Source organism: Pezoporus occidentalis, unplaced genomic scaffold (assembly GCF_034315485.1).
Source record: "Pezoporus occidentalis ecotype Australia unplaced genomic scaffold, CSIRO_AGI_Poc_V1 ctg39, whole genome shotgun sequence".
In the NCBI taxonomy this organism is placed as follows: Eukaryota; Metazoa; Chordata; class Aves; order Psittaciformes; family Psittacidae; genus Pezoporus; species Pezoporus occidentalis.
Window position 1 is genome coordinate 608288 of NW_026915713.1, and position 13334 is coordinate 621621.

The window sequence follows — 13334 nt, forward strand, 5'->3', positions numbered from 1 at the left end:
TCATGTTTATTCCTATGTAAAATGTTAGTATGGGGAACAGAATTTTTGTAGCTGCTTGTAGCCTGATGAATGATTTTTCAGTCAAAACTTCTTCATAAACTCTGCTCTAAATACCAGTATACCTTTGAAACTTTTTTCTTACTTTCTTTTGTTTTGTTTTTATATTAATTGACAAGCATTTTCTTGTTGTCATGGAATGAGTCATGAGTAACCCTAGTATCATGCAAGTAGGATTCTAGGTGTGAATATTGGTAATGTGTGTGTTACCCGTGATGCTAATTCTATCTCTGACCTGGTACTGTTTTTATTTACCTTGCCTGAATTGGCCTTATTCTGTACTGCCTTGTCAAGCTGTCTCCCTGTTACTTGGCCTTCATGGGTGTGGAAAATGGGAGAATCCCAGCTACATGACCCGGCTGTTGAACAGTGCTTTTGGCATTGTCAAGTACAGGCTGGAGGGCAGGACACCTTTTCTCGTCATATGAATTTCCAGTGTCTGAAGAGCTATTGCAGCCTGTTAAGCTGAGTTTCTGTTCAAATGAGTGTGTGCTCTGCCTTTATTTACATGGTGTAATTTACATGGTTATTTTAATAAGTCTTGGTCTTTATTGGAAGGGCAGGGGAAGAAAAAAAGGTTGCATTCTCCAGAAAAAATTCTCGTGTCTTCATGTTGTATTTTTTTTTTGCTGTTGTTTCTAATATTTATGGTAAATTCAGAGTCTTGTCTTGACTTGCATTTGAGTTGAGGTGCATTGACAGTGAGATATGCAGCAAAGTTGAAATTAGTCATCCTGATATTTTTTTCTCCTTTCATTTTGACATTCTGTAAAGAAATTGAAACAAGCCTTCAAAAATTTGAAGGGGAATAATACAGCAGCTGTAGTGTGTGTAACGATACTCTGAAGTGTAGACTTTTAAAGAAATTTTTGAGAACTCTTGTGTAACATTGTTTTTTAATTCTTGTGCATGAAAGCAGCAGACTGATAGGCAAATCAGGATATAATGATATTGCATATTTTGTGTGTGTATCAAGCAGTGCATCTAAAATGGGATTATAGTGTCTTTACATTTAAGTCTAGATACACTACTTAAGGCGTGAAACTGAACTGATGGTGTGAGCATTAAAGTTACAAAACTTAATATTGTCTCCAGTTCTTCTTCATAATTTCTTGAATACTGCTTTTTCTCTGTCCTAGGGTGGCAGATATTAACTGTTTTGGGTAATGTAAGGAGAAAGAGGAAGAGTAGGCTATAATGGTTTGAGGATTTATTTTTTTTTAACCCAAGCAGATGGAGGTTTACCTGGATATTTAATTTATTCGTTGGTTGGTATTTTTCTTTTAAAAAGAAGATTTCTTCTTGCAAGAAGGAAAAATTAATAGCTTTTGAGGTTTTATCATTAGCTTCCTCTTTTTTCGTTCTTGCAAGTTAAATACATGTAAAGGGCCATCTGTAAAATGATTACAGGAATATGAAGAACAAAATAAGCAAAAATACTACAGTGTGGAGAATGTAGGTTTTTCTGTGAATTTATGTAGGTGATTCAGAACTTCTCTTTGGAGTCTACTTCCAGCTGCAAGCCTATTTCTGCATTTTCATTGTCCACCGTCTTGTAAAGGTTGCCTGAAACCTAACTGGGGACTGTAATGTTATAGAGTCATTATTAAAAATAAATAAAAAGATCACCTAGTCATGAGCTTAAGGCTAGTGCACGCAAGTACCTTGACTATCCACTGACATTGCCATGAAGTAAAGGTAACCCCTTCCTTTAACTTTATGGGGAAGACTTCTCTTCGCCTGCTCTTCTGTGAATCTATGTAAACATCTTCTCTTGCTCCCTACTATGGTGGGATATGTATCAGTCCTCCCCTTCCTCGTCAGCAAACAACAAAGCTGAATCCACTTCTGTACACATAAATTTTATTGCATATGAAATTCAGAACTTTCTGAACTATTATTTTTCACCCAAAGATCACATAGTTGTGTCCTAGTAACTGAAGAAGCACACTTCCAGGCAGGGAAGTTACTACAGTGTGCCCTCAAAATGGAGATGTTTGATGGTTAATACTTGTTTTGAGGAAAGAGGATTTGCAGGAGTCAGAGACAAGCCTGCTGAAAATTACAAGTTTAACACTTCAGACAGAAGCCAGTTTTTCAGGGAGCAAGGAAGTGAGAGAAAATAATTTGCTCAGGAAACTGATCTTGCCACATTGATATGTTACAGCAGGCATATTTTATTTAAGGATTATTACTTCTTTTCTTTTTTTTTTTTTTTTTTAATCTTAGTGTGATTCCTTACCTGCAATTAGCTGCTAGATGATAAGAAAGCTTGGTTTTCATTAGGGGATAAAAACTAAGGCTTTTCACAACTAATTAGTTAAGGAATTCACTTGTTCTGAAGTGATCTGTCCTTGTCACTGAGTTAGGACATCAAGTTCAATGCTTATCAAAATAAAACACTGAAAGCTACAAGGAATATACAGATATATTTAATAATACAGCTGTGGAAAAGTCTGATGTCTCTTATTACATATCTGTGTAGATGCCTTTTACGAGAGTTCATGAATAAGTGCTGAATACGCATCAAAATCTTCCTGAAAGTCAGATCCTAATGTGTTACTCTTGGTGTGAGCTGGGTAAAGACCTAGGAGGCTGTGCAATTTAGCTGTTTTCATACTCTGATGTTTCTATTCTGTACAGGAGAGAATTGGGTTGACCTTTTACATCAGGAATAATATTAGGAGCTATTAACTGGCAAGTAGATAGAAGACACTTAAGAAAAGCAAAAAAGAAAGGGTGGAGTTTGATTTAGAGAAATGTAAGCTATGTGTAAGTAGAAAAAAATCAACACTCAAGTGTGTTGGGGGAAAGAGAATGTGCTTTATGAATTTTAAACATTGTAAACTTGTAAGGATGGAGAAGAGTCTTTTGGGAATTATGGAGAGGAGGGTGAAGCAGAATCAATGTCAAACTACATGTTTCAAGAAAAAGGTTACTGATGAGCTGTGGTGCATTTTGTAACTGTCCTACTGCCAAAGTAAATAAAAACTTTGTGCTTGGGCATGGTGAAAAATAGACAGTAAAAGGGATAGTTAATAGCAGTGGCTCTTTGTCAAGGTGTAAATCATGACTTTTGGATGCTTTGCACCTCTAATTTCTTACAGCATCATCTACAGATGGAATTAATCCTTTCTGTCTTGAAAAAGAAAAAAAAAAAGAACTTTTGCTCTTTCACGTTAAGTTTCTTTTTGTTCAGTCTACAAAATATGGATGCTATTTATTTATTTATTTTGGGTTTTAATGAGGCAACTCACTTGCACTGACTTTCTTCTTGTAAAGTCTTAGTGGGAAATAGAGCACAGGTCAGTTGTTTTTTTTTTTTTTTCTTTCTTGTCTGAAGAGTATGTGTATGTAGTGTTTTAAATCTTGTGCTTGATCTGTTAAGCTAGTAATGATGGAAGAAATCACAGAGTCTGTCTCCACAGGGATTTAACAAAATGGTATATGCATTGTGTAGCTGCAGTTAGCTAACACTGTCTAAACTGCTACTCTTTAGTTTTTCAGCAGATGTAGTGGGTTGACCTTGGCCAGAGCCCCATCCCACTCCTTATTCACTCCCTGCAACAGCACAAGGGGAATAAATAAAGTGGAAAAGATCATGGGCTGAGACAAAGATGGGGAGATCGCTTCTTTAATAAATCACCTGTTACTGTCACAGGCAACACAGACTGAACTTTGGGAAAAAATGACTTCATTTCCACCTCACCCTCCAGCACAAAGGGATGGAGACTGAGGGCTGTGGTCAGTCCATTGCACTTGGTCTCTGCTACTCCTTCCCTCTCATCTGTTCCCTACTGGAGCCTGAAGCACCATTTTGAACAGTTAGCTTTAACATTTGCTCTAAAGTCTCGTTGAAATTCTCAAGTAGTTAGTTAATCTTAAGGATTAATAAGATTGTTGAGCATTTCCCTCATTTGTACTTAGCATTTCTGCCAAGTCCAGTAATAACGTACCATCTAGCATGTAATTGCCTGTCCTCTTGTTATTTCTCACTGTGTTAACATTAAATAGCTGGGTAATTGTTCCCTGTTGCTTGAAGAAGTTTGCTGAGGTTTGCATACCAACTTGATGTTGTACGTCGCCAGTATTACTAGTAATAGTAACCCACATTATTACCTCTTCGAAGTGGCCTCTTTGCTGTTTTGTCATCTCTTTATTAAATACATCAATTAATTGAAAACATTCGGTTTGGTAATAATACAGTATTACAGATTTATTTCCTCTGTGTGTTATTTTTATTTTTCCATATGCAGTTATGCCTGTGTTTTCATCATTTGTACGTATGCACGCATAAATGTTGTCTGCCCATTTACGTGGTCAGCTGGGCACTGCATTAGCTCTACATGAGATCGGGTCAGATGTTTGCCTGACCACCTGGGACCTCTGTGCCCCAGCATTTTTGTGTATCCTGGAGTATACATTATCTGTAAAATTCTTGGTTTTAATACCCATATATTTTGACATTCGCTTGGATAGTGATATAAATTACTTTATATAACAAGTTAACAGTTCCTGCTCTCTGTAGGTAATTGTTAAAAAAAAAAAAAAACGGAAAATATTCTGGCATTGGTTTTATTTAAACCTTTTACTTCATGTTTGCTAACATTTATGCAGTATGTACATTATATACAGTTGTTTTGGTAGGTGAAGGGGCATTTGGTGCTAATACTCGAGTACTTATTCTCATAATGGATCCCTCTTTCAGTGGGTGCTGCTTTATAAAAGTAGTCTAACATTAGCCGGTACTTTTCAAACCTGGAAACTTTATAGCTTGATTTCATCAACACTATGCTACCTCAAACTCTGCTGGATGTTTAATTATAAATCTTTTGTTTCAAACACTATCCTTTCTATAATTTCTATTAATCATGCTTATGTGGCTTCATTCTACTGGATTGCAGAGCAACTTCTGCTACATGCGTAGTACCATAGAATAGAGCTTTCAATATTAAAGGACATATTCTAAAAGACCCTGTAGAAACTGTAGAGGGAGTTTATGTAGGGCTTAAGATTTGCTTAAAGTTTTTAAGTTTGACTTAAGATATTGCAAGCATGTATAAATGGGGGCGAAAAATACTCTCACTCCTACAGCATTTATTTACAAATAAAGAATGACTTTTGAATAACAGATGTAAGAAAATAATTCCCTGTTTTCAAAGTATAAATTTTTTATATGTATTTGGTTTTTGGCATTGGTTTCTGGTTTTCCTGAAGTAGGTAGACAACTGAGGAAGGAGCAAGGTTGTGTACCTTGATAACATATAACCTCTGAAGTTTAAAAATTGGAGGGGAAGTAGTTTGCGAGATACCAAACAGATACTTCTGCTTTGTGATAAATGGCTTATGAATGCTTTGAGAATTTCATGAAATGCTGTGGTACTAACACACGTAGATAGATATATGCAAATTTGCTGCTAAGTATTTTTAAATTATGAAAAATGAGGTTGAAAAAGTGGAGTACTGTAAAATGTGTTGATATGCAGAAAAATGTATGTTGGAGCTTCCAAAGACTGTACCATTTATAGGAATAAGATCTTGAAATACTTCATTTGTTATACTTTGATCGCAATTTCTCTTTCCTCCCCAATGGTTTTATCTTGAGATAAGTTGAAAGAAACATTTCAAAAATTCTGCTAAGGTCAGTTCTTATATTCTGTTCCTTCCTTCCCCTCTCAGATTCCCTTCAGAAAAAGTTGGAGAGTTTATCTGCTTCCTGATCTCAGCTTAAGAAATGTTAAAAATAAATGTTTGTTTTGTGTAGGAAAAAATCAGTTCCTATTTGCAAGGTAAGTATAGCAAAGGTGAAGAGGCAATGTAGATGGCTATGGACAATCAGTGCTAGCAATGTGGAAAGCAGTCTTTGTCATTTTCCCCTGATCCTTTTCATTGTTCTAACTCTAGGGAAAAAAACCCACAAATTGTTGATATACAGCCTTCCCCTGCCATGTGCATGGTGTTTATAAACAAAGCTTTGAAAATATTACTTTGGTGTGCCAACCACAAATAATCCGGTGCTTACAAGAGCATATGTGTTGTTATGATAGACATTGCAAACGTGCATATTCTAAGATTTTTTTCTAGCATCAAGGGCATAAATGAAAGTGGTTTACACTTTTTTTGAGCAGCTCTCTTGCAGTTGTCAATTGACTGTAGACTAGACCATAATCATTAAAGACTTCTAATAATCACAAACCTCAAATAACCATAAGCAAAAAGGAATCATAATAATATGATTACTTTGTGTCTTTATAAATGGGTATTAATGATGATAGGTAGTAATGAAGAGATGGTCAGAAACAAATACTTTGCCAAATTCTCTACTAAAAATAAATCCGATAACAGATTCTGCATGTAATTCTAAATATGAACTAGTTATGATGTTACAATATTTGCTTTAAACTTCTTTTTTTAAAAGATTAGTACTAAAAATAATACTAGTAATAGTAAAATTATTACTACAAATAAAGATCTTGGCATTGTACGGTAAGAGCTGCTTTCATTCTATAGTATTGCTCTTTCTTTTGTTATATTTTTTTAGTACAGAATTGCTTAGAGGCTAGTCAATTACCACATTGCACAGATGACTTAATCCATACACATAAATTTTCATCTTTTCCTGAGCAGCAGCTTGTCAACAGTTTTCAGAATGGTTAATACAGCTATTGAGGACATGCTAGAACACAAGAGTTCCTTGTTGCCTAAAAAAGGCACAAAAGTTGACATACATAATAATAATTTATAAAAATATATACTTCAGAGAAGCTTTTTCACCATTAAATGCTCACTCATGTACATACTCTGCACAAGTGTGAGACTACTCACTTGGGCAAACACGCACAAATCTGATCTTTTAAATTTAGGCTAATTTAACTGTGGTTTTGATGGATTTCACCTGAACCTTCTTCAGGAGGGAGGGCTCCTTATTGTGGTGCTCTTTAGGACTGAAAGTAGAAGGAAAAATCTGTCAACATGGAGCTTCTGGAATCATTAAGGAGGAGGGTAGTTAAGTTCAGGTTAGGAAACTTTCCTGCTGGAAGGATTCAGATTGTATACTGAGTTGAATTTTCCCAGTTGTAAAGTTTTGCCTGGCATGCTGTGTCTCAGAAGCTTTGTTCTGTGGGGCTCATTCAAGAGGTAGTACCTGGTATGGAGTTCTCACTCTTGGAGAAATGGGGCTGCTCTGGGTCCAGAATAGATGGTAACTCTGTTTTTAAAGTTCATGCTGCACAACAGCAGGACAAACTGTTCCATTATGTCCTGTATAACCTGTTTAAACATCTGATTTCCGCTTTCTGCTTTTGTAGCCAGACAGGCTCAGCTTGTTCTGCCTTCTGTATATTTGTAAAATAAATTTGCAAGATGGGCTGTCTTCCAGCTATAGAAGGTTCCGTTATCCCCTCAAATCCGTTGGCAAACAGAGCAGCAAACCCAGCTTTTCAGGACAGATGTGGTTTTGGTGTCCTAAGTGAGTTATGCTCGTGTATCTGAAATTCAAGTCTGCCTCCTTTTCTGGGAAGGAAAAGGTGTGATAAAGCTGCATTGAAGAATGTGGACCTTATTATTCAATATTTTTCAGTTTTGGGGAACCTGTGGAGCAAGTTGAGAGAATTTTTGCCTCAGTGACCTCAGAATAATGATGATCCTTTGCTCCTCTTCTTACTTTTATTCAGTTTGTCTGTGATTGTATTTCCAATTATCTGATCCTAAAACAGGAAGGAGTAAAGTTTTGTAGGTGCAAGTATCTGGATATATCCTCAGAAATATATGTTGCCTTCTGTAGATACTGCTTCAGTGATTCTTCTAGACATTTTATAACTTCCTGGATTTCTTGCTACTTGAATTTTTAGATTTTGGGACATGAAAACATATGCATTCCATCCTTTTCTCACAGTGAACAGTTTCCTAGCAGTTATCTTTTGCCTTACTACTGTTCTATTGTTTTTTCTTTTTTTCCTTTCCCACTCCCCTGTTCTTTAGGATCGTATATGATAGTGATTTCCTCAGACCATGACCCTGGAGAAAAGACTCGACTTCAGCTTCCAACAATGAAAGAAAACGACACTCACTGCATTGATTTCAGCTACCTTTTGTACAGCAAGAACGGTGTAAACCCGGGTGCTTTGAACATCCTGGTTAGGGTGAACAAAGGGCCTCTGGCTAATCCTATCTGGAATGTTACTGGTTCCACTGGCAAAGACTGGCTTCGAGCAGAGTTGGCTGTCAGCACTTTCTGGCCCAATGAGTATCAGGTAAGCTTGTAATAAATTCTCACCACTTTATAACATTTTTGGTGAGGCCCTCTGCAGTTTGTGTTCATTTTGGTCTGTTCTGATATTTTCCAGTGTCCTTAAATAGTCTTCTGTTTAGAATAAATAATTACATGGGTATGGGTCCTTTTTATAGGATTCAACCATTCAAAGTTGTCTGTTATTGTATAATAGTTCAAAAATAAGCTGGAAACAAGCCTCATTAAAAGAAATGGTAAGGTTAAAGTCCAGGAACATCAAAAATTATAAACTGCCAGAAATAATTTGCCTGTGGAACTGCAATTTGTATCTGTCTTCCCTCCTCTTTTGGATATGCCTGTGTTACCATGTCTAATTACATGACCGTAAACTGTGGTGGTTTTGTTTTTTTTTCCATGAGACATTTACTTCATTTGCTGTACAAGCAGAATGGTTCTCACCTAATGAGCAGCTGCTCAGGACATGCTTTTCTCCTGTTTGCTCGCTATGGGACAAAACCACCTGCAGTGTAGGGCTGTTGTTTAGAGAGAAAAATTGTCTTGTTATTACTAGATGTTGTTGTTTGATTTGTTTGATTAACCTGAGAAAGTACCTACAGCTGTTTTGCTCAGTGGGTATTTGATGTGAAGGATGAATCTCATACACAGGCATTTTTGTCCTGGCATGTAGGAGGGGGAAGAGTTGGATTAGATGCACTCATCTGAGTTGTTACACCATGAGGTGTTATCATTATACATAGGTCTTACAGGCCCCTGTCTAAGGATGGTTCAGGTCATTAGTGCTCTTGCAAAGAGTTTGGATGTCCAAACTAGTTACCAAATGAAGCAAATGGCTTGGGGTTTTGTTTTTTGTTTTTTTTTTAATGGTTTTCTTGAATAGTGGTATTGTAGGAATAGTTTCTTAAAGTGCCTTTTCTAGAGTTCTTTGCAATTGTCTACCATCAAAATAATCTCCATAAAAAACAAGTATTAGTGCAAGCAGCCCTACTTAAGTGGTAAAACCGATGTAATTCACTGTCATTTTATGTTTTTATTTGTTTTTTTGTTTCCCTAGTTTTAATATTTTTATTTATAAAGGAATTTAATCTATCAGTGACATTGAAACTGGGTGAAATTTGATTTAAAGTTCTGAAACCTGGTTCCATAGAGCTTGGCTTCTGAGGGGGTGTTTTATTAACCCTTTACTGTTACTAGAAAGTAGCTTTTAGTGTGCTTAAAAAAAACCAGGAGCCTTTTATAAGAATGTAGTAGAAATCAAGTATAGCAGTATTATATGCAGTAAATCAGGTTTCTGCTGACAGATGGCCAGGCTTGACAGCTAGATTGGTGGTTGGGGCCTTATCTTAGCAACATGGCCATTTTTCACTTATGTTACAGCCTTCACATTATCTCTCTATAGGCTGTGCTTAAATTCATTCCTTTTCTTGCTTGGTCATCCAGAAGAATGTTGATATCGTGTAACACAGTTTTATTTTTAAATTAAAAATTAATCTGGGGAAGGACTGGATTTGTGTATGACTTGCCCAATTGCTTTTATGAATCAGAGGGGAAATCTGCATGCTGTCTTTGCACATCTGCTTGTTTTTATAAACAGGGTCGGTATTTTTGTGGTTTTCAGTGGTCCGTTGAGGTCTCAAAGTCAACATCACTCTTCATTGTTTTTGTCTTTGGTGTAAGTTTTCAGTTATTCTTCAGCATGGAAATCTTTTTCATAGTTTTGTTTTTTGGTAGAGATCTAGCTCGTGATTTTGGCACGTTGATCTTCCTGCTGGTTGATCAGTTTAGCTAGCACTTAGGGAGATATGGAGTTTTTTATAACGAGATATAAATGGTTCTTTACTAAACTGGGAATTGGATCCCTGCCTGTACAAGCAAGGTCACTGCTAAAGATGACTCCGGAGCATAACTGTTTGCATGTACTTTGTTAATCAGGTCAAGTTCATCACCATTTCCTTCACTTAAGTGAGGAAAGAGATTAGAGATTAGCAGGGCTAAATAGCACAGGTAACATTATAAGGAAGTCTCATACAGGGACTTGGAAGTTACTGGATGACCATGTTAATAGTACTAATGAAGTGCTGCACCTAGGCTCATGAGCTCTTAAACAGCATTTCTGTGCTCTGCTATGCCTTTATTGCTTCCTGTTCAAAACTTAAGTGTTTTTTTTTGCATGCCATGCTAGTACACAGCATAGATACAGTTTATGTATTTTTGGATGAATTTAACATTTCACTTAGGGGATTACTATTATTTTAATAATCCATTTACTTGCCTTTCCTTAACTGTATTCTGTTGTTTTATTTTCTGGGAAAACATAGTGCAGTTTATGATTCTATGATTCTGTGATGATTATAACAGCCTTATAGGATCAAACTGAATTTTTGCTTAGCTTTCTATTCTGTCTATGATCATAGAATTATAGAATAGTTAGGGTTGGAAAAGACCTCAAGATCATCAAGTTCCAACCCCCCTGACATGGGTAGGGACGCCTCACACTAAACCATATCACCCAAGGCCTCGTCCAGCCTGGTCTTGAACACTGCCAGGGATGGAGCATTCACAACATCCCTGGGCAACCATTCCAGTGCCTCACCACCCTAACAGGAAAGAATTTCCTCCTTATATCCAATCTAAACTTCCCCTGTTTAAGGTTTAACCCGTTACCCCTTGTCCTATCACTACAGTCCCTAATGAAGAGTCCCTCCCCAGCATCCCTATACCCCCCCCTTCAGATACTGGAAGGCTGCTATGAGGTCTCCACGCAGCCTTCTCTTCTCCAGGCTGAACAGCCCCAACTTCCTCAGCCTGTCTTCATACGGGAGGTGCTCCAGTCCCCTGATCATCCTCATGGCCCTTCTCTGGACTTGTTCCGACAATTCCATGTCCTTTTTATGTGGAAGACATCAGAACTGCACACAATACTCCAGGTGAAGTCCCACAAGAGCAGAGCAGAGGGACAGGATCACCTCCTCCGACCTGCTGGTCATGCTTCTTTTGATGCAGCCCAGGATACAGTTGGCTTTCTGGGCTGCGAGCGCACGCTGAAGCCAGCTCATGTTCATTTTCTCATCAACCAACACCCCCAAGTCTTTCTCTGCAGGGCTGCTCTGAATCTCTTCTCTGCCCAACCTGTAGCTGTGCCTGGGATTGCTCCCACCCAGGTGTAGGACCTTGCACTTGGCATGGTTAAATTTCATGAGGTTGGCATCAGCCCACCTCACAAGTGTGCCAAGGTCCCTCTGGATGGCATTCCTTCCCTCCAGCGTATCAACCAAACCACACAGCTTGGTGTCATCAGCAAACTTGCTGAGGGCGCACTCAATCCCACTGTCCATGTCAGCGACAAAGATGTTGAACAAGACCGGTCCCAACACCGATCCCTGAGGGACACCACTCGTTACTGGTCTCCAACTGGACATTGAGCCATTGACCACAACTCTTTGCATGCAGCCATCCAGCCAGTTCTTTATCCACCGAGTAGTGCATCCATCAAATTGATGTCTCTCCAATTTAGAGACAAGGATGTTGTGTGGGACAGTGTCGAACGCTTTGCACAAGTCCAGGTAGATGACATCAACTGCTCTACCCCTGTCCATCAGTTCCGTAGCCCCATCATAGAAGGCCACCAAATTGTTCAGGCAGGATTTCCCCTTAGTGAAGCCATGCTGGCTGTCATCAAGCACCTTGTTGATTTTCATGTGCCTTAGCATGCCATCCAGGAAGATCTGCTCCAGGATTTTGCCAGGCACAGAGGTGAGACTGACTGGTCTGTAATTCCCCTGGTCATCCATTTTCCCCTTCTTGAAAATGGGGGTTATATTTCCCTTTTTCCAGTCATCGGGAACTTCACCTGACTGCCACGATTTCTCAAATATGATATGTAGCGGCTTCGCAACTTCATTTGCCAGCTCCTTCAGGATCCACGGATGGATTTCATCATGACCTATGGACGTGTGCACGTTCAGACTTTTAAGATGGTCTCGAACCAGATCCTCTCCTACAGTGGCCCCAAGGTCTTCATTCTCACAGTCCCTGCTTCTGCCTTCCAAGACTTGGATGGTTTTGTCAGAGCCTTTGCCAGTGATGGTAGGTAAAAGTGGAAGGTTGTAGAAGAGTTCACAAACAGGACAAAGTCATGTTCATATCTCCCCCAGAATACACTTCCAGTCTTGAGCTTATTTGTTGTTCAAGGACTTTGAGCTGAAAAACCAAAGTAGTGCCTTTCAATATTCTGGTTAGGCCATATAGTCCATGGTTTTGCTATGGTTTAACTTTTAGTGGCTATGGTTTATATGACATGAAACTCTAATGTTAATTCCATGTTAGAACTATTCGTGTGGGTTTCTCCAAGCATGGGGCCTGCAATGCTTCAGTTATCACGTTTTGTACTTAGGGGAGTTTTGGCAGTCCTGTAATGATACGGTCTGTCTTCTCATGCCTGCTAGCAAGGCATCTGGATTTTCTATTCTGCTTTTCTAACACGTGGATAAACTGTTGAGGAAAAAGGTTTGATTAGGGAATCCCTTGGGATTGAGGGTATGGTTTAATATCTGTCCATCTTGGTTCTGGAGTCCTTTTTTTATCACTCAGTTGGAAATATGCCACCTTTGACCTGCCTCAAGTTTGCTTCAAAGAAAAAATATTTTGGGATTTTGGTTGTTTAAACTTTGTCTGGGAGTTTTGTCTCTCTGTCATCTGTGTTGGTTACTAGTGTAACACATTTTAGTTGAGCTCTTTATTCCTGTCTGGATGTGTTGTTTTGACTAATGCTTCTGTTCATTTCCCCACGTTCTCTCCTGTTTTGGACAGTAGGAATTATCCAGCAGCTAAGGGCTGTGTCTTCCTTTTTGCTTTTGTCACAGTCATTTTCCACTTCCCTTGCTACCTGTGTCATGCTTTTTGAATCTGGGTTCTTATTTTCTGTTTTGTTTGTGGGGTTTTTTGTTTGGTTTTCAAACATGGTCTCCCAGAAGTCTTTCCTATTTTGTTGCTTCTTACTTTCTCTGTCATTCCGCCCACCCAGTAAATT

The 13334-nt window shown here is 38.3% G+C and overlaps 1 protein-coding gene across 13 annotated transcripts in view; it reads left to right on the top strand.

The window, feature by feature from the left end:
- The window catches only part of PTPRK (protein tyrosine phosphatase receptor type K), a 396766-nt gene that overhangs the window by 124489 nt on the left and 258943 nt on the right, over nucleotides 1-13334 (top strand). For all 13 annotated transcript variants that reach the window (XM_062632339.1, XM_062632343.1, XM_062632342.1 and 10 more), the window contains exon 3: nucleotides 8038-8309. In XM_062632339.1, coding sequence (XP_062488323.1) covers nucleotides 8038-8309 — 272 coding nt within the window. The remainder of the gene's footprint in view (nucleotides 1-8037; nucleotides 8310-13334) is intronic.